At 48.7% G+C, this 22,045-nt stretch overlaps 1 protein-coding gene across 1 annotated transcript in view; it reads right to left on the bottom strand.

Moving 5' to 3' along the window:
* Positions 1-22,045, bottom strand: part of TRPC5 (transient receptor potential cation channel subfamily C member 5) — a 250,652-nt gene that overhangs the window by 36,702 nt on the left and 191,905 nt on the right. The window contains exons 5-7 of the mRNA XM_048514709.1: positions 16,733-16,771; positions 13,015-13,144; positions 1,453-1,785 (exon numbers count right to left, since the gene is read on the bottom strand). Coding sequence (XP_048370666.1) covers positions 1,453-1,785; positions 13,015-13,144; positions 16,733-16,771 — 502 coding nt within the window. The remainder of the gene's footprint in view (positions 1-1,452; positions 1,786-13,014; positions 13,145-16,732; positions 16,772-22,045) is intronic.

Raw genomic sequence — 22,045 nt, 5'->3', positions numbered from 1 at the left:
TCCCCACTTCCCTTAAGCCCTGCGCTACTTGAGGAGAGTAGCGCGGGGTCCCCCGGCACTCCCCATGAGAGGGGTGGCGAAAGTGCAGCCGCCCCGACGCGGCCGCTGTCGCGCCCCCTCCGTGTGCAGCATCCCTGGCGCTCTTGCAAAGGGCGCCTTTTGATGACCCCACGCAGAGCACGGGGTCGTGGGGACGCCTGGGCGCGCGCCTGGGATGCCGCGCGTTGAGAGCAGCGCGTGGCATAGGGGGGATCAGGGTGAGTGGGGAAACGCCCTATGAGGAACTAGCAGAAAGGAACTGGTTCAGAGGCAGGTGGGTCCTTGAGAACTGCATACCTTCCCATTCAGTCAGTGGCATAGCACCAAGGGGACAGGGGTGTGTGCAACGCACTGGGCGCGTGCTGGTGCAGGGGAGTGGCGGAGGCATTCCAGGGGCATGGTGGGGGGGGGGCAGGGGTGCAGGGTGCACGTGTGCCCCGAGCACAGTTCCCCCTTGCTTTGGCTCTGCATCCAGGTGGCATGCTAACACGCCTGAACTGCATTCTTTCTTTTAAAAACTTGAACCAAAAACAGGTTTTGGACAAATCAGAACAAAGCGAAGTGTAATACAGAAAGAGGACCGTTAGGGGACTTTGTGTGGATACTCAAAAAAAATTCCAATCCTATTTACAAGTGAAAGGGAAGCAAAACGTCCATGATGAATTTAAAAGAGGGTTAAAGAAATGGTCAGAGGACAGATCCATCAAGGATTATTGGTCCTGACAGCAAAATAAAGCCTCCATGCTCAGAGGCAGTATACCCTTCAGTACTAGTGGCTGGTGGGAAGGCCAAACAACAGGGGTGGGAAGTGCTAGCTTAATGACAGCGCCTGGCTGGTAACTCTTAGAAACTAGAGGTCTGATCTGATAGCCTCTTAGTCTGACCCAGCAGGGTTTATGACCTTATCCTAGTACATATAACAGAGCTAGTAAAAAGGAACACTTGGCTTACTGGAGAGAAAACAGTGTCGAATGTCAAGCCTGTTTTTGAAAGCTCAACCTCCTTTTAGCAGTTTTGCGTGACTAAGTCCATGGAACATTTACGGCAAATCAACACAGATATCACTTGACGGATATTTAGCCTCCACCAAGAGGGGCTTTTGAAACGCAGCGGACGACATTTCCTCTCGGAACAAACCCTTGGAGCGCCCCTGCGGCTTTTATCTTTTGTGAAATGCAAATGCTAATGACAGGAATTACAGCCCTGGCGTTAGAGCGCCTGTCACTCTGGAGCGGTGGCTGTCAGGTCGGCCGCCCCTGCCCCCGAACCGCGGAGATCGCTCCCGCCACCTGCGAGCACGGCCCTGACAAACGGTACACGAATAAACCAAAGGATTTTCGTTGGAGGGGCACCCGGCACTCCGAGGCCGGGGAGGCATCTGGGGGCTCGAACGGAAAGGGGGAGGAGCCTTACGTGGAGAAGGCGTTGTTCTGCTTCTCGCATCGGATCCCCTTGCAGTGGTTGGGTTCTTCTGAGGCACTGGTTTCGTAATAGAAATACAGCTGGTTGAGTCCATTGGCAAACGCCAGCAGCACCAGACAGTAAATGAAGAGGAACTTGAGGATGTCCAGCAGCATGCGTCCCAGAGAGATCTGCAGGGGCCCCAGGTGGGAGTTTGCTGTGAACAGGGAGATGAGACGCAACGAGCTCAAAATGTTCGATATTGCAAAGAGGGCTTCTGCAATGAGGGTGGGGTGCCACATTTCCCATTCCTCCCTTGGACGGGAACCGTTGTACTGCAAGAAATAACAAGGGAGGGGGGAAAGGAACACGGGTGAGTGGTTGCAGGCAACAGTTCAAACCACACAGCTCAGTTTTCAGAGCGTTTGCACAGACCACCAGTAGCAGCTGCCAAGGCCTCCCAGGGTAAGGAGAAAGACCACCCACCCCTCCCCAGCCGCAGCATCCGCCCCACTCTCGTGAGCTGGCGAGCTGGGAAATGTACTGGCAATGAGGAAAGACCCACGCCAGCATTGCAGCAATGGCGCTGGCTACAGGGTGACGTCACTTCCAGTGCATATCAGAAGGGACGTCACTGTGTCGCCAGCAACATGGGATGCTCTGGTACTTGGGCACAAACTCTACAGGAAAAAAAGATCTTTACCGCAGAGTTTTTGTACAAATAGCAGAGAGTCCCACGTGGCTGGGGATGTGATGATGTCATTTCCAGAGTACACAGGAAGGGATGCTGCCAGGTCACCAGCCGTGTCACCGCAACACCCCCCTTAGCCTCTCCCTGCTGATAATAAGTCCCCATGCTACAAGGTGCTAGGAAGGGCCTCGTCACCCTTTCCCCAGGTGTGGTGCTTATGGTATGTTTCCAGTTTACCCATTTGCTTTCCCACCCAAACTCTTCTTCTCCAAAGCAAAGAGCCAATCCTGGCTTCCTTCCATCTAGCTGAGGTCGGGATACTTCACAAGACCTTTCTGTTTGTGGGGAACCCTGATTGGGAGGAAGCTGCCCCAACGCCTAGGAAGATGCTTGGCTCGAAACTTCCCCACACTTTATCACTGCTCCCTCTGGCAGTCATTTTGCGCTCAGTAGAACCTCCCAAGGTAGCCACCAGTGTCCACCATCTCCACAATGTTGAAGGGCACCTGTGAATGGGGGAACTATGAAGGAAAGGTAGGAGGGCCTATCCCCCCGTTATTTATTTCTGTTTTCAGACTATGTTTGAGCATTCATGAGCCCTTTGGGGATGGGGCAGTCTATTTAATCATCATCATCATCATCATCATCATCATCATCATCATCATCATCATCATCATCATCATCATCATCATCAAGGACAAGGTGGACAACGAAAAGACCTGGCTGTGGTTAACAACTGGTACTCTGAAAAAGGAAACTGAATCCCTTCTTTTAGCTGTTCAAGAGCAAGCCATTAGAACAAATTCGATCAAGGCCAAAATCAAAAACTCCTCGGACGATGCAAAATGCAGATTGTGCAAAGAAGCTGATGAAACTATAGATCATGTCCTCAGCTGCTGCACAAAGACTGCCCTGACTGAGTACAAACAGAGACACAACTCAGTGGCCAAGATTATCCACTGGAATTTATGCAAGAATTACAACATAAGAACAGCTAAGAACTGGTGGGAACATTGTCCAGAGAAAGTAATGGAAAATGAGAAGGTCAAGATCCTGTGGGACTTTCGAATCCAAACGGACAAAGTGTTGAAACACAATACACCAGACATCACCGTGATCGAGGACAAGAAAGTGACCATCATCGACACAGCAGTCCCCGGTGTCAGCAGGGTCATTGAAAAAGAATAGAGAAGGTCACTAGATACCACGATTTGAAAATCGAGCTTCAGCGTCTATGGCACAAACCAGCTGAGGTCATCCCAGTGGTAATCGGCACGCTGGGCGCCATCCCAAAAACACTAGGGCAGCACTTGAAACATCTTCGAATTGACAAAATTAACATCTGTCAAATTCAGAAGGCAGCCCTGCTGGGATCCGCACGAATACGACGCCGATACATTACAACTTCCTAGGCCTCTGGGTGAGGCTCGAATTGTAATGAAGGCCAACAACCAGCTAAAGATCTGGCAGCTGTGAAATCTACCATAATAATAATAATACAAATACAAATACAAATACAAAACCTTTAATGGCATATATAATAATAATAATAAAAAATGTGACTTAACTCAGTCAGACCTCTGATCCACCTAGTCCAATGTTGTCTATTCCATCCAGCAATAGCTCTTCAGTGGGCCTTTCCCCACTTACCTTAAGCCCAGCGCTACTTGAGAAGAGTAGCGCGGGGTCCCCCGGCACTCCCCACGAGAGGGGCGGCGACAGCGCAGCTGCCCCGACGCTGCTGCTGTCGCGCCCCTCAGCACGCGGCATCCCTGGCGCTCTTGCAAAGGGCGCCTTTTGGTCGTGGGGACGCCCAGGTGCGTGCCAGGGATGCCACGCGCTGAGAGCAGCACGTGGCATAGGGGGGATCATGCTGAGTGGGGAAACGCCCAGTGTCTCAGGAAGCAAAAGAACCCGGACCTATCTGGTTCTTTCTGGATGCAATTTCCCCTCTCCTGCTGAGGCTGAGATTAGTAGTAAAACCTCTTTTTGACCTTTGTGGAGCACGTCAAAATCTGCTTCATACCAGAAGCCACAGTTCGGAACCGTTTACTCTGGCTATCAGTCGCTTTCCGTTTTCTCCAATATCTGCTATTTGAGATCCTTTTCATTGGATGTGCCAGGGATTGAAGCCGACATCTCCCACATGCAATCGAAGTGCACTTCCACTGAACCACCGTTCCACCTTAGGGTGGCATAATGCTGAATGTCCCCCACTATTTTATTTGTTTGTTTGTTTGTTTGTTTGTTTGTTTGTTTGTTTATGGGATTTTTATACCGCCCAACCCCCGAAGGGCTCACAGATTCTACATACAATATGTACAAACAAAAACCCCATTAGATTAAAATTTAAATTTAAGAATTTAAAACACAGCAGTAAATTCAGTAAAAATGGCGTCAGCAATAACCCCAATTAAACCCTCCTAAGGAGGGGGAAGCAGAACAAGAAGTGGGTCCCCTAGATGACAGGGGGACCCCAAAACCGGAGGAATAGAATAGAAGGGGCACCTTGATCAGCGGCTGGACACTCCAAAGGCCCGGTGGAACAACTCAGTCTTACAGGCCCTGTGGAATTCACCAAGATCCCGCAGGGCCCGGACAGCTGGAGGAAGAGTGTTCCACCAGGCAGGGGCCAAGCCTGAAAAGGCCCTGGCCCGAGTGGAGGCCAGCTGCATCATTGAGGGGCCAGGAACTATTAACTACTACCCCTGAGAAGGGTCTGCTTTAGCATGATGAAATATCCTGAGACGATGGCATCAATAATCACCAAAACTTTATATGTTCAAGCAAATCTGGGGAATTCAGGTTAGCCTGTGCACTCCAACACACGCCAGCTGGATGACCTTGGGCTAGTCACAGTTCTTCTGAGCTCTCTCAGCCCCACCTACCTCACAGGGTGTTTGTTGTGAGGGGGAAAGGAGTTTGTAAGCCCCTTTGAGTCTCCTTACAGGAGAGAAAGAGAGGATATAAGTCCAACTCTTCTTCTTCTTCTTCTTCTCCTCCTCCTCCTCCTCCTCCTCCTCCTCCTCCTCCCCCCCCCCCCAAAGGAGGCCTTGGCTTTCAGTTTGCAAGACCTGACCAAGGCTGGAAATAACAGGATGTTTCGGAGGTCACGAATTCATAGGGTTGCCGTAAGTCAGACTTGACAGTCCTTAATGCACAATAACAAGCCGTCCAATCTTGGAGCTCCCTGTCAGATCCATGTGGCAACCCTCCTCAGGGGAGCAAGCAGAGGGGGCTTGCTTTGGTATCGTCCTACGAGGCTTCCAGGGGCCACGAAGATTTTTCCTTTTGTGGCAAAAGGCTAACATGGAGTTCATAACCCTACAGCAACATCAAACGCTGCAGAAGGTCAGGCTGAGCTTACTTGCCTCTGGGCATTTCAAGAGAACCCCGGGAAACTTCTTGAAATGGTCCTTTGCTGCTGATACACTCGCTTGGAATATTTTTTTTTTAGCTCTGTGAGTACAGAGCATAAGGGCAGGCGGTGAGGACTTTGAAAATCAAAACTATTCGGGTATTACACTTATATTGGGGGGGGGATATACCGTATATACTCGTGTATAAGTCAACCCGCATATAAGTCGAGGCACCTAATTTTATCACAAAAAACTGGGAAAACTTATTGACTCGCGTATAAGTCGAGGGTGGGAAATGCAGCAGCTGCTGGTAAATTTCAAAAATAAAAATAGATGCCAATAAAATTACATCAATTGAGGCATCAGTAGGTTAAATGTTTTTGAAATTTATTTCAAAGAAAAACAGTAAACTGGCGCTGTAAGTGGAAAAGAGGGCCAACAAAAACAATATGGTATGAACAATAACTTTAAAAGTACAAAAACCTTAGCTCAACCAGCAACCAAGCTAAAACACAAGAGTTAAAATCCTTCAAAACTGGATTCCTCATCATCATCTGTATGTCCAAATGTAACCCAACTTAGATTTTAAGAGAATTTTATCAGAAATGGAAAATCTACTATTAGCTTCCATTGTAAACAATGGGGATGGGGACCCCCTTTGGGGGTCAATAACTTTGGATCCCCTGACCCAAACTTCACCAAACATGGCTGGTATCATAAAGAGACTCTCCTGATGAGACCAGCCAGGTTTGGTGAAGTTTGGTTCAGAGGGTCCAAAGTTATGGACCCTCAAAAGGATAGCCCCATCTACTAATAGCTCCCATTGAAAACAATGGGGAATGGGGGCACCTCCTTTGGGGGTCCATAACTTTGGACCCCCTGAACCAAACTTTACCAAACTTGGCTGGTATCATCAGGAGTGTCTTCTGAGGGTACCCTGCAATTTTGGTACCGCTAGCATAAAAACTGCGCCCCCTGCTGGCCGTCAAAGTAAAAACACAAAAAAATTAATGACCCGTATGTAAGTCGAGGGGAGCTTTTTCAGCATTAAAAATGTGCTGAAAAATTCGACTTATACATGAGTATATACGGTATATAAATTTGACAGCATTCAGCGGCTATTTACATCGATTTGTCCTGCTCCTCACAAATGCCACAAATTAAATCTCTATTGGAGTCTGAGGATTTTTAAAACTTGGATTAATAAAAAGACCTTCTTTCCACGGACGGGAAAAGCGAAGCCCTGTGCCCAGGCATTTCTGCACGGCCTTTGATTGTTTCTGACATTTCAAACTGTTCTCTGCCTCCATGCATGTCAAGGATAGACTCCGTTAACTTGATTTGTGGAAGGCCCTTAAAATGCACATAGCGGATCCTGCTATGCTTTTAACTCTTCCCTGGGCTTTTCTCAGAGGAGGACAAGTGGCCGGAAAGCAGATCCCTGCAAAGGTACGGTCGGATGCCAAACTCTGCATGGCCTTTTCAGTGAATGTCTCACAGGTACGTGGCTCTCGGCCAGCATTTATGCTGAATCTCGACGAAAAAGAACTCTATAAAGTCACTGGGTTGGCTAGATCTACAGTCCTCAGCAGTTTCAAGGGCAGATTCTAAATGGGCCATTTTAAAAAGTCAATGACGCATTCTTCCTTTGTCTTGGGGTGTGGGGGTGTAGGGGGGGTTCAGATTGGTTTGGATTTTTCCCCCTTTTGAAGTGGAAATTCTTCTCCCCCAAGTCCTAATAGAAGGCCAATGTGATGTAGCGGTTTTGGTACAGTGGTGGCGAACCTTTGGCACTGTACACTGTACACCTAAACGGGGATTAAAACCACCGGGCCCAAAAACTGTGGTTACACGTAATGGGTCAGAAGTTGCTCTTCTTCTTCCCATATTCATCAGGCCTGCACAGCCCCTTCCAAGATGATGAAGAAGAAGAATTTGGATGTATATCCCCCCTTTCTCTCCTGCAGGAGACTCAAAGGGGATTACAATCTCCTTGCCCTTCCCCCCTCACAACAAACACCCTGTGAGGTAGGTGGGGCTGAGAGAGCTCCGAGAAGCTGTGACTAGCCCAAGGTCACCCAGCTGGCGTGTGTGGGAGTGCCCAGGCTAATCTGAATTCGCCAGAGAAGCCTCCACAGCTCAAGTGGCAGAGCTGGGAATCAAACCCGGTTCCTCCAGATTAGATACATGAGCTCTTAAACTCCTACGCCACTGCTGCTCTCTGAAGAAGAAGAAGAAGAAGAAGAAGAAGAAGAAGAAGAAGAAGAAGAAGAAGAAGAAGAAGAAGAAGAAGAGATTTATATCCCTCCTTTCTCTCCTGTAAGGAGACTCAAAGAGGCTAACAATCTCCTTTCCTATTCTCCCCCCCCCAACAATCACCCTGTGAGGCGGGTGGGGCTGAGAGAGCTCCAAAGAACTGACTAGTCCAAGATCACCCAGCTGGCATGTGTTGAAGTGCACAAGCTAATCTAGTTCACCAGTTAAGCCTCCACAGCTCAAGTGGCAGAGCTGGGAATCAAACCCGGTTCCTCCAGATTACATACACGAGCTCTTAACCTCCTACACCACTTCTGCTCCCAGGAGATGGGCTCTCCTCTGCAGCCCACCCTCCTCCCATGTCCTGATCTATGCATCAAGAGAGCCGTAGCTTTGTGGCTCCACAGCAGAGCATCTGCCTGGCATAGACAAGGTCCCCAGTTCCATCTCCAGCATCTCCAATTAAAGGGACCAGGCAGGAAGTGACGGGAAAGACCTCTTGGAGAGCCACTTCCAGTCTGAGCAGACAAGTCTGACCAGGACGGCCTGATGCCATCCGAGGTAGCTCCAGGTATTCACGGGCGTGCTCACATTAAACAATCAACCACTGACTGGGATTCTCCGTTGCGATCTTTGGTTTCCAACAAGCAACCACAGTGCCTGCGTGGACCCTCCTTCACGGCGCTTTATGCAGCTCAGGTTGGGGCTCCAGGGATTTTGGGGCCCTGACCTTCGACAGCTCTAGCTTGGCTGGCCCTGCCAATTGAAGTGAGCCAGATATGGAGGAGGCCATTTCTGGTTTACAAAAGGAGGGCATCATAGGAAGGAAAGACTAATTCCAAGCACAGACATGAGAGCTGCGGTCCGTCATCAGTGACTCACACATCTTTTGGGTTCTGTCAAAATAGTGGGATTATCTGAGCGCTTCGTCTCTGGGCGCCCGTGGGTGTTGGCACAGATGTTGCTAATCCAGGATGTACTAGCAAATGTTCACTTCCAGACCCCGGCCTTGCAAATAATGACGGAGGCACTTCTGCAGTCAACCCAAAGAGTTTTTGTGTCAACGAAAGCAGTCTGTGATCTGGTAAAAGGAGCAGCAGTGGCGTAGGAGGTTAAGAGCTCATGTATCTAATCTGGAGGAACCGGGTTTGATTCCCAGCTCTGCCGACTGAGCTGTGGAGGCTTATCTGGGGAATTCAGATTAGCCTGGGCACTCCCACACACGCCAGCCGGGTGACCTTGGGCTAGTCACAGCTTCTTGGAGCTCTCTCAGCCCCACCCACCTCACAGGGTGTTTGTTGTGCGGGGGGGGGGGGGGAAGGCAAGGAGATTGTCAGCCCCTTTGAGTCTCCTGCAGGAGAGAAAGGGGGATATAAATCCAAACTCCTCCTCCTCCTCCTCCTCCTCCTCTTCTTCTTCTAAAACACAAGGGTTGCTTCTGCTCACTCTCAAGAGCTGGTGCAACGGCCAAAAGTGTAAATTGCAAAGGCCTGGGTTCAAATCTCCCCTCAGACCTAAGCTTAGTGGGTGACCTTATACAAATTCATTTTCTCCTGGGGCCGGGACTGAACTGAACAGAGAACGCACAGCTGCATGCAAACGCAGCAGAGGCACCTTGCCTTGCACAGACAGAAGCGGGTTGCTTCATTTCAAGGCACGTTAGACACTTTTATGCGGCATTGTGGCTCCAGAATTCAAAGGGCCACGTTATCTTCACAGCAAAAGGTGTGGCTGCAGGGGTTTGGAATTGGCCTGGAATGCAGAGGACGGGAATGAGCTTTGCCACTCTCTTTGCAGTAAATATTTCAAGAGAGAGATTGTTACAGTGAGCAATATACTATACTGAAAAACAGCCCAATGCTGTCAGAAGCATCGGTGTAAATATGTTTATTTTATACATTTGTTTTGCAGAAGAGGGTCCATAGAAGAATTTTTGACTCCAAACTCAAATAATAAGAATCATATGAATCATAAGAATAATAAGAATCAACTGAATGGAAAACTCCTGGTGTCCTTTTACCGCTGTGCTATAGAGAGTGTCTTAACCTACTGCATCTGTGTATGGTTCTCCAGTTGCCCAGTGGCAGATAGGAAGGCGCTCCAAAGGGTGATCACTACTGCCCAGAGGATTATCGGCTGCCCTCTCCCCTCCTTGGAAGAACTCTGTAATCCCCGAAGCCTAAAGAAAGCCCAAAATATTCTGAGAGACCCGTCTCATCCAGCACACTCTCTTTTTGAACTGTGACCATCCGGCAGACGATACAGGTCTATCAAAACTAGGACAAAGAGGCTCAGAGACAGCTTCTACTCTAGAGCTGTGGCTATGCTGAACTCCGCGGCTTCGTGTTGATGTGTTTGGGACTGTGTAGGGATGGGTGGAGGAAGGGGAAAGGGAGGATGGGGTATGAGTCTGAAATTGTGTGCATCGAGGAATGCTGCTGTAAATTTCGTTGTGCGTGCACAATGACAATAAAATGCTTATGCTTGTGCTTATATTGTAAGTAAATATTTATAAGGGTTTGATTATGTGACCCTTTAAAATCACCATAAATGTCAACCGCATTTCTGTTTATTATAGGAGGGGCCGGAGGAGGCGTTACGAGGTTAACCAGCACCGGAGGTTAACTAGCCCCATCTTTGGTGTTTATTTTGAGACAGAACTGATGTATGAAATGCTGTCTTGTACAAAACTGATTATAAATGTATGAAATTCTGTATATCATGCTATGTCAACTCTTCTTTATGAAATGGTTTGTTTCACACTGTGGTTAAAATTACACACGTTGTTGTGGTTTAAGCCACTGGATACAGACTGTATTATTGCCACTCTTCTTGCAGTTGCCATTTGCCAGGTTTCTGGCCTCTAGGAGAGTCGCAGGGCGGCCTCTGGCATAGAACACCCGAGAATACTAAGGCTGATTCCGCATGGGCCAAAAACAGTGGTGTGAAAATGGTGTGAAAACGGTATAAACCCTTTTACCCCGTTTTAAACCCTTTTACACCATTTTATTTATTTATTTATTGGTTATATTTCTATACCGCCCTCCCCCGAAGGGCTCAGGGCGGTGAACAAAATAGAAATAGAGCACATAAATCAAAGCTAAAATCCAGTAAATATTAGGTAATTTTTGGCTCTATATAAAATAACCCTCTTGTGGTGAACAACAAATTGAAACATTGGCACATCAACTGCTTTGCTGCCCTAAATATGCTAATATCAGATCAAAATATTCCAATATTCTTTCTAGGATACCTAGTGAAATGGGAGAATCAGGTAGACTTCCTTTCCTTCTGGACAATTCTGACAATGAAACTTGTGAATTGGTAGCACGACTTTTACTGGAGGTGATGCACAATCAATAATTTATATTCTATCTTAAACCTTTGCATTTGTGTACCTTTTATCTCAGGTTTTTTATTGTGTTATGATTATTGTTATGCCAAATAAAGGCTTATTATTATTGTAAAATAACCCCACTGTTTTCACACTGCTGTTTTGGGCCAATGCGGAATGAGCCCATGGCATCGTGCGGGGCTCCAGCTGCAGTCACCCAAGCAGCAAACTGGGAGATTCTTTCGACTGCACATTTTTATAATTTTCACTCTACATAACAGTTGAAGCGATTGACAGTCTTGCTGGATCAGCCTACTGGTCAATCTAGTCCAGAATCCTGTTTTACGTGGCAGTCAATCAACTTTTCCAGAGGGCAATCAACAGGGCACAGAAGTTGAGGCTGACTCCTCGCAATGCCATTCAGAGTCTGCTGCCCTTGCAGATGGAGGCTCCCTTTAGTCGCCATGGTTGGCAGCCATTTGTAGACCTCTCCGCCATTGCTGCGGCCACCGCTACGGCAGTGAATTCCACAATTTCATGACTTGCTGAGAAACAAAGTGTTCCGTTTGTCTGTCCAGAACTTGTTCTCCATCAAAGCCATTGGAACTTCATTTGTACACACAAACAAACTAATCATTACTGGGAAGTGAGTCCAAAAGGGTTTCAGCTCAGACACTGCTCCTCAGAAGAAGAACCAAGTGGCCAACATGTGCCTTTTCCCCGTCTCCATCGTTTAAAACAGCATGAGCAGCAGTGGCGTAGAAGGTTAAGTGCTCGTGTATCTAATCTGGAGGAACCGGGTTTGATTCCCAGCTCTGCCGCCTGAGTTGTGGAGGCTTATCTGGGGAATTCAGATTAGCCTGTGCACTCCCACACATGCCAGCTGGGTGACCTTGGGCTAGTCACAGCTTCTCAGAGCTCTCTCAGCCCCACCCACCTCACAGGGTGTTTGTTGTGAGGGGGGAAGGGCAAGGAGATTGTAAGCCCCTTTGAGTCTCCTGTAGGAGAGAAAGAGGGGATATAAATCCAAACTCCTCCTCCTCCTCCTCCTCCTCCTCCTCCTCCTCCTCCTCTTCTTCTTCCTCTTCTTCCTCTTCTTCCTCTTCTTCTTCTTCTTCTTCTTCCTCCTCTTCTTCTTCTTCTTCTCTGCCAGCATCTTAGAAAAAATAAGCAATCGTCTGACGCTACCTGGAAATCCGTGTCTGGGAAGAAGCACCAGTCTGGGCCTGTACTCTGAGAAATATAGTCGGAGTGTCCAAGCCTTTCAGTGGGCCTCGGCCCTGAACTCTGGTGTCTGGAGCACTGATGCCACAACATCCGTCATGCGCGGTCTACCGCCTGCCTTGCAAAACGTTTAGCTTCCTGGTGCTTCGCCTCCTTTGTCTTCTTGTGTTACATGCAGCACTAAGTGAACAAACTGCTGTTCAGGAACAGAGAGCCTGCAGGCTGCATCCAGAATGACAAATGCAATTGGAAGGAACGCACTGTCAAATCACGCCTGGCAGAAAGAACGGTCATGGCCTACACCTGTGTCTACTCATGTGTCAAGTGCAAGCGGCCCTCTTCATCTCTCAGCTGACAATTTGGACACTCCCATGTAAATCCTGTTGTCCCGACAGTAACAGCTCAAAATGTACCCTACTGGGAACAGAAGAAGAAGACTTGGTTTTTATATTCCACTTTTCTTTCCCGTAAGGCAGGGGTGGGCAATTATTTTCTCCATGGGGCCGCATAAGAAACAGAAAATATTGTGGAGGGCCACCCAGGCTGAACTGTTCTGCATAATAGAGGGCTGATGCATTGACTGAACAGATTGCACAGATCAACTTGGAATCGGTGGCGGCAGTTCTGCGTTAACCCTATTTGGCACAAAAGATGTTTTGCTAAGGCTGAAAAAGTGCCCCTCGGCTTATACACACGAGTCGCCAGCTTACCGAAAGCCGTTTCTTCGAGGCCTCTGCCGCGGTGGAAGTGGCCGGGACGACATCCCTGCGCGCTGTATAAGCCGCTTATTGCTGCACCCTCCTGGAGAATTGAAAGAGAACACTGGCTGGGCTTCCAACCCTGGTAGCCAGAAGGAAAACTCACTATTTGGGCAGTGACTCCCCCTGATGTCATTGCCCAAATAAGGAGCTCCCTCCACCTCCTGGTTGCCTGGGCTTCCTCAAACCCAGCGGGGAGGTGGAGGGGGTCACATCATGGGGAGTCACTGCCCAAATAAGGAGCTCCCTCTGCCTCTCGGATTCCCACCTTCGGCTTATACGCGAGTCAATACGTTTCTCCAGGTTTTGGTAGTAAAATTAGGTGCCTCGGCTTATACACGAGTCGGCTTATACACGAGTTTATACGGTACTCAGTAGATAGAAAACAAACTTTGGAGGAGACTCCGCCCAGATGGTTTACACCAGGGGTGGCCAACCTATGGTGCTCCATATGAGCTGGCAGGAGCTGATGGGAATTGCAGTCCATGAACATCTGGAGCACCATAGGTTGGCCACCCCTGGTTTACACACTGGTTTACCAGGGGCAGTAACCAGGAAAGCCAGTATCTCTGGTCAAGTGGGATCATGGAAGCACATGGCTACTTTTCCAGACAGGACCAGGGAAAGAAATGTTGTTACTTTTGGCAGAAAATGCAAATGGTACCACCACTTTCCACTAATGACCGCGGGGCACCATCTTGTGCACTTTGCATTATTGAAATGATTGGGAGAGTCATAAAAGAATGTTTGGGTTCGTGTCCACCTCCTGTCATGGATGAGAGCGGGGGAAGAGACGCGAGAACAAATCATTGTGTAAGTAAGGTCTCTAGATAAAGAGCAGGGAGCAAAAAACAGGAAGCATCGGTGTGGAAACTGAGGGGTGTGGCGGAGGGTTGCCGGTCTACTGAGCGCATGGCTGCCCCAGTCGTCCCCTCCCAGGGCCCCCTCCCGCCAGCCCCTCCTCAAGCAGGGGCCCCCCCCCCCCACTTACCTTAGTTCTTGGTTTCAGGCTTAGTTTCAGGCTGAAAAGCGGCCTGTTCCATTCACGCTGAAATGGGCCCTTGTGGGAACTACACTACCCAGGAGACCTTGAGAGCCCCAAGGTCTCCTGGGTAGTGTAGTTCCCACCCAGGCTTTTTTTCAGCCTGAACTGAACAGGCCGCTTTTCAGCCTGAAACTAAGCCTGAAACTAGGGGAAGTCAAGGTACGTCGAAAGACCGTTCGGGCCGGGCAGAGACTGAGACCCGTTGAAGGCCCGGTGGAAAACGCTGAGCCTACATTTTGACCCAGCTATGCCTCTGACAGGGAGAAAAGAAAACCGACCCGATGAACCATCCCAGAGCATTCTGGATGGGCAGATTTGCTTTGGAGGGGGCAGAATGTTCCAGTTATTGATCCCCTCCCCCTACATTTCCTTGGCCACTCCCAGCTTGTTCTAAGAGAACCCTCAAGGTCCTTCAACCACAAACCTCTTCTCAGAGGAAGTCATTCTTATCCTCAGCGTAATACTTTGAGTCACAGGTTCTGATACTTGCATTTGTACAGAAGCAGAGACTGTTATTTCCCCTTTGAAACCCGGCACTACTCAATAATCCAGCTTGAGTCGATAGGCCCCCTTCCTCAAGCACACGCGAAACCGTGGCATTTTCAAACCACTTTCACAACTGTTTGCAAGTAGATTTTGCCATTCCGCACAGCTTCAAAGAGCACTGAAAGCAGTTTGAAAGTGCATTATTCTGCATGTGCGGATTGAGCCTGAGTCTCTGTTAACAGTGGCATGCACCATATTTAATTTTCTTTTGCTGTTGAACGGGACCTACTGATGCTATTGACTTCTGTTATTTCACGGTTAATTGTTTTTAATGCAAAGAGCAATTGTTCTGCTGGCTGCTCCGGATGCCATCCATCAGTACCAGTACAAAGAAATGCAACTGCTTATGCTATATAGACTGCGGAATGGAAAGAGACCCGATTTTGTTTCCCACTATTTCTGTCTCCCAGTACACACACCAGAAGACACATTCCTACTGCAGATACAACACCAATTCCCCGTAAATCACAGTTTGTAAATTGGGATCTAGTCAGAGAACTGTATACTCCTCCCCCCCCCCCAATTTAGTTTTACCCTTGCATTAGTTCTATTGGCATAGGACCTAGGTCAGTGATGGCGAACCTATGGCACGGGTGCCAGAGCTGACACTCGGAGCCCTCTCTGTGGGCACGCGCACACAGAGTTCGTCATGTGGAGGGTGGAAAATCACCCCCCCCCCCCACACACACACACATCTAGGCTGGCCTGGGCCACTGAGCACGACATGCGTTCACCACGGTGAGCAGGGAGGACTCGGCTGGCGGGCCTGGTGCCTGTGCTCTGGGTGGCTGCTGCCCGAGGGGGGGGGGGCACAGAGGAGGCAGAGATGCTACAGAGGCACAGAGCAGTCCCCTCCATTTTAACATCATGCCCGGGAAATGCAAGACAGCTGCATATTTAAACATCTTGTCTGACCCTAAGTTGAGGTGGCTATTGACCAGAGCGAGAACCAACACATTTCCACTAACCTTTTCCCCAGAGAGATTCACGGTACCTTCACAGCACAAGCGTACCTGTGAATACTGTCAAACCTCTGAGGAGTCATTGGAGCACATTTTATTAGTTTGTCCAAAATTTAACGATTTTAGACCAAAACCACTAGAGGATCCCTTACTGATTCCATCCAAGCCTTTTTAATCTTAAATTGAACTATCTTCTGAATACAGAGAATCCCAAGCAACTGGACATAGTGGCCAAATTCTTGCTCACTATTACGAAATGATTCCCTGGTTTCCTCTTTCGCTCTGATGTATGCATTTTTGAAACAGGAGTACCTGTTTTATCTTGTAAAACTGTATTTGGATTACTTAGTTCTGCTATGTTTTAATGCCTAATAAAGGTCTTTGAACTTTGAACTTTGCAGCCAGAGAACGGTCGCGGCTGTGGGACTTTGCCTGGAGGCTAGAGCAGGCTGGCCTACTTTCGGCCGAGGTGGAAGGCTGGAGGAAGAGGGAGCCAACCGTTTTTTCCTAAACTAAAACCTCAGCATTCAGGTTAAATTGCCGTGTTGGCACTTTGCAATAAATAAGTGGAGTTTGGGTTGCATTTGGGCACTCGGTCTCAAAAAGGTTCACCATCACTGACCTAGGTTATGCTTAGTTTGGCATGGTTAACACTCCCCGGGAGACCCGTCTTCAACCAAATTTTGAAACCAGGGTTTATTTGAAACAGAACTGTAAACCACACTTAAGACAGAACCATTGCGAGCATTAAACGGTAGTTCAGCATAGTGCAAATATAACCCTGAACCACATTTCATGTAAAGAAAGGAGGGGATTTGCATCCAAAAAAGACAGAAAGATGTTCCCCTCAAGTCCAACCAACTTTTTATAGGGAGGCAGCATCACATCTGCACTGCGCCGTGCCCAAAATGTGTAACAGGGTAGGAGGAAGGGCAGGCGCGGTAGGCCCTGGAACATAGCGACTGCTGGCGCATTGACGGCCGCTTCCAAGTTACGGTACGCTTGGCGGTGGCGACGCGGTTTCAGGAGGATAATGGTTTACGCTGGGTAGAGAGAATTCATTACCAAAGATATTCGGGTTCCACCAGTGGTGATTATGCGATATTAAGTTCGAAGCCTCCAAATCCCGCATTTATGATTTCTCCCCAAATAAAACCTGCGGGGAAGAGAGAGTTCATTTGGGTGAGGCATACTATTCTCCAGAGCATAAAAGCTGAACGAAGTGGATATGGGAGAAGGCCGTTGAAAGCTTTCAATGGCTCGAAACAGCAGCCTCCTCACTCTTCCCGCAGAATGTAACAGCGCTTGCAGGGTGCTTTATGATGCAACATGAAATATGGCTGGAAACCGAGGAGGTGGCAAAAGTAGAAGGGGATGCTCTGTGGCTGGGAAAGATTTAAGCCCCCCGAGCAGGAGGAGAGGTCCATTGCTAACTTTTTAGAAAATAATCAAATGGAAGGTTTACGGCATGTTGTTCCCCCCTTCCCAGCAAAGACATTTCAAGTTCACTTTAAACAAATACATTTTTCAAGGAAAATGGCGTCTTAAAGAAGTAGCTGATCGGAGACTCTCTGCAGAGCGCACGGCAAGAGCCGTATTGGAGTAAGGACACCCAAACTTCCTGGTTGCGCTGGCCATGCGGCTGCAGAGCAGTTGTGCTCAAGACAGCCTGACATGGCTTTTTGCGATTGTGCAGAGAACAGTGGGGGAAAAGAGCCCCTTCCCCCACCTCCCTCTTCCACAATAGCCCAACTCAGGGCCACTCAATGGAAGGGCTGGATTTCAGAGAGACAAAAGGAAATACTTCTCCGCAGAAAGCTTTCGAATTCAGCGCCATGACATGGCCACTGTAGTTATAGCTCAGTGGTGGGGAACCTATGGCACGGGTCCCAGAGGTGGCACTCAGAGCCCTCTCTGTGGGCACGCACAGAGTCCCCCGCCCGAGTTGCAGCACCACCTGTTCCCGCCCGCAACACCCCTGTCTCCGCTGCTGCTCGGCCCAGTGTGTTGCTCCCTCTGCCCCATTGGCGCTACGCCACTAGGATACTCACCCTCCCCCCTTGCTCTCTAAGCTCAGACATGGCTCCCTGCCAAACCTGCAACACCCTGCACAGGTACCCGGTGGAGGCCTCTGCCGCACTGTTTCAATTTGACGCCGCTCCAGATGCAGGTGGCTCTCAGGCGCAGGTCAGGCCGACTGCAATCTGGCGAATTCCCACTGCCCCCTACTGCGCCTCCTACCACTGGTTGTCTGCGTCGTGCACAGACAACACTCTTTTTTGGGGGGGGGATTTAAATCCCACAACAGAACAGTTTTAGGTTTTCAGATTTTTCTGCAAACCTGGGGGGGTCCCCTGAATTTACAGAAGTATATTTGTTTTGGTCCATGTGGCCCAATCTGCAGATTTACGTATTTTCACATTCACACTCAATAGTCTGTCTAACCCAGTTTGCACCCTTGAATTATTGATGTACCCCCTGGAACAGCCCAGAGAAGGACCATGACTGAGTGGGTAAAGAAGAAGAAGAAGAAGAGTTTGGATTTATATCCCCCTTTCTCTCCTGCAGGAGACTCAAAGGGGCTGACAATCTCCTTGCCCTTCCCCCCTCACAACAAACACCCTGTGAGGTAGGTGGGGCTGAGAGAGCTCTGAGAAGCTGTGACTAGCCCAAGGTCACCCAGCTGGCGTGTGTGGGAGTGCACAGGCTAATCTGAATTCCCCAGATGAGCCTCCACAGCTCAAGCAGCAGAGCAGGGAATCAAACCCGGTTCCTCCAGATCAGAGTGCACCTGCTCTTAGCCACTACGCCACTGCTGTACCTGTACCTGTTTGGCATGCAGAAGGTCCCATGTTCAATCCCCGGCTTACATGAAAGACCCAAGACCAGGGAAAGCTGCTGGCAATTGGAGCGGGTGATGCTGACCTTGACAGAGCAAAGACCTGGCTCAGTCGAACGCAGCCTCATGTGTTCTGTCTGATGCCCAGAGAGTACTTGGCCAGGCAGCTCTATGGTGACTCACTTGAAGACTGAACAGGTGAGGCTGCTCTATCTATCTATCTATCTATCTATCTATCTATCTATCTATCTATCTATCTATCTATCTATCTATCTATCTATCTATCTATCTATCTATCTATCTATCTATCTATCTATCTATCTATCTATCTATCTATCTATCTATCTATCTATCTATCTATCTATCTATCTATCTATCTATCTATCTATCTAATCTATCTAATCTATTTATTTATTTATTTATTGGTTGAACTTATATAAATCACCACCCCCGCCTAACAAACAAAACAATGTGGACAGGAGCACATACAAACCAAAGACTAAAATCCGGTAAATATTAATTAAATGGGCTCTATATAAAATAAAATAACCCCACCCTATTTAAACGCAGCATACTAAAATCAACATAATAGATGGCGCCTACTGTCAATCCCCTAAAAACCAGAAAGAGGGGGGGGAGCGGCAGGATCCTCTGATGTTACAGATGTTACAGGGGGCCATCAGCGGCCGGCCTCCCCAAAGGTCCATGGAATAGCTCAGTCTCACAGGCCCCTATGGAACTCGCTTAAGATCCTGCAGGGCCCCAACAGCTGGAGGGAGAACGTCCCACCAGGGCGGGGCCAGAGTTGGTGTGTGCTGCCCTGGCCCAGGTGGAGGAGCTAGCCGAGATCATCGAAAGGCCAGGGATCACTAGTGGGGCCACCTGCCGAGCGCAGAGACCAATTCGGGACATATGGGGTAAGACCATTAGCCTATCAAATGCAATTGTGCCTTCTCTGACTGGCTGCAGCTTCTGGGGTTTCGGGCCTTTCACGTCATGTCTCCCCTGATTCCTGAACTAGACCAGTGGGACACTGAACTGGGAAAGCCCCGTGCTGAGCGACGAAGCCACAAATGCCACTTTTCGTTGCTGTCCATACCATGCTCAAATATTTCACGTCATTTTAACAGAAGCCCAGACCGATAGTCGAGCTGCTCTTTTGACATGTACTGTTCTGTCAGCATATCGTCCCCTGTGGATTCTGAAGCCGTCCGCCGTGTATTGATCCCAGATTCCCTGCGGATCCTCTTTTATGGAGTGAAAAACCATAAAACGGAAGAGAAAGAGGCAAATGCATCGATCCAGCTTGGCGTAAGAATATTGCTTCGAGTTGATGGTCTTGAGCAGCAGGGGCGTGGTGGTTAAGAGCAGGTGTACTCTAATCTGGAGGAACCGGGTTTGATTCCCTGCTCTGCCGCCTGAGCTGTGGAGGCTTATCTGGGGAATTCAGATTAGCCTGGGCACTCCCACACACGCCAGCTGGGTGACCTTGGGCTAGTCACAGCTTCTCGGAGCTCTCTCAGCCCCACCCACCTCACAGGGTGTTTGCTGTGAGCAGGGAAGCCCCTTTGAGTCTCCTACAGGAGAGAAAGGGGGATATAAATCCAACTCTTCTTCTTCTTCTTGATTTGCTCTGAGTGAGGCTGCAGGTGGGCTGAACTCAAAGGGGTTCTAGATGGGAGTTTTGAGATCTGACACAAGAGAAGAAAAAGAAGAAGAGTTTGGATTTATATTCCCCCTTTCTCTCCTGCAGGAGACTCAAAGGGGCTCACAATCTCCTTGCCCTTCCCCCCTCACAGCCCTGGATTCAGACCCAAAGGTAGCAGAACCTAGTTACTCTCTGGTTAGGTTGCTGTCCCTCAGTCTGACAACCCTTGCAGAATATTATAGAGGGTAGAAATATATAAACTGAACTCCTTGCGAGAAGGACAGGGCAAAAGAGGGATAGAATTCCCCTGCAGAAGTGAGGAAGAGATGAACATCAATGGAATAGAGCAGGGGTCTTCAAACTATGGCCCTCCAGATGTTCATGGACTACAATTCCCATCAGCCCCTGCCAGCATGGCCAAGTGGTAGGGCTCATGGGAATTGTAGTCTATGAACATCTGGAGGGCCATAGTTTGAAGACCCCTGGAATAAAGGCACACAGAAGAGCTGTTTGCCATTGTTGAATCTGGAAAAAGGTCAGGCCGCAGTAATATCTTGTTAGCGTCAAAAGACTCCTATTTGCTTTAGATCCCAAAATGAATCCCTTTCCAGGGAAGGAGCATCTCACAGCTTAGAGAAGCGGAGGCCCTGCAGCATTACATTTGACAGCTGTGCGGTGTAGTGGTTAGACTAGGATCTAGGAGAGCCCGGTTCGAATCCCCACTCTGCCATGGCAGCTTGCCAGGTGATGCTGGGGCGGCGGCACACTGTCACACACTGGCCCACCTCACAGGGTTGCTGGGAGGATAAAATGGAGAAAGGGGGAATGATACAAGCTGCTAGTTGGATCTCCACTGAAGAGAGAGGCAGAGAAAATGAAGTAAATAAATACAATAAATAAAATCAATTGATTTAAAATGATAATGTGTGGAGCTCCATCATACAGCACTAGGAAACAGGATGGGATGTTTCACTGACGGGGAGACATTCCCCGTGGGATGCTGCCACCAGCCACCAGGAGCAAGTCACGGCAAGTCGACACTATTGGCAGTGCCCCCAGGACATCAGACCCAACCACCACCAGCACTCTCTCGGTGTGGGCTCATGGGCTACCTCCTCTCCTCCTGCTGCTGCCCAGGTCTGAGCTGAGGCCCTTCCTTGGCACTGCCAGTGTTTCTGGGGATGGGCATGACTTGCTCCTGGGCCCTTTCAAGTTAGAATTATTATGGAGGAGAAAAGTTTATTTTTCCAAAACGCACTTTTAAAACATCTAGCCCTCGATTCCTCTTATCCTCCTTCCCCTCTTTTCAAAGAGGAAGTTCTCTTCCATTTCTCTTTGGTGCCTCTTTGAAGAGAACTTGGCCCGCTTTTTTGCAACTTCAATTGGATGCTGTACACTACCAGGAGGGCGTTGTAGCGGAAGGGTTTGGGAAGATACGTCTTGCCCCTGCGGTTTTACATTCTGCAGAATCTCCCTTCCTGCCCCTCCTCTCTTGGAATCAAAACCAAATTGATTAGAAACCGACTCCAAATTTCTAAAACAGAGGAAATTAAATGAGCTGTTAGATTTCGAGGAGAAAAGAGGAATTCAGCAAATTTGTTTTGGCACTCCTATTTCAACTTCCCAGTCTGCCCTGGTCAGGATCAACTCTTTCTGTCCCCTACCCCACATTCTTTCCCCGCACAAACAAATCGGCAAAGGAGCCTCTGACACAAGAACCCAAATGTTACATTCATTGTAAGTAATCATTGTTAGACCGGTTACTATAGCGACTGAAATACTGTCTGCACGGAACGTGACTGTTCTTTCTGTTCGTTTTTCTCTGCTTTCAAGAGGATGCATTTCATAATTTCTTTTAAAAGCAGGATTATTTTGCAGGGACAAGTTGCCATAATTCTGCAGCCTCAACTCTATTGTGCTTTTGTTCATCTGGCAGAAACAAA

The sequence above is a fragment of the Sphaerodactylus townsendi genome, linkage group LG13 (assembly GCF_021028975.2).
Source record: "Sphaerodactylus townsendi isolate TG3544 linkage group LG13, MPM_Stown_v2.3, whole genome shotgun sequence".
NCBI lineage: Eukaryota > Metazoa > Chordata > Lepidosauria > Squamata > Sphaerodactylidae > Sphaerodactylus > Sphaerodactylus townsendi.
Note: the sequence above shows the minus strand (reverse complement) of the source record. Positions and strands in the feature narration are given on the sequence as shown.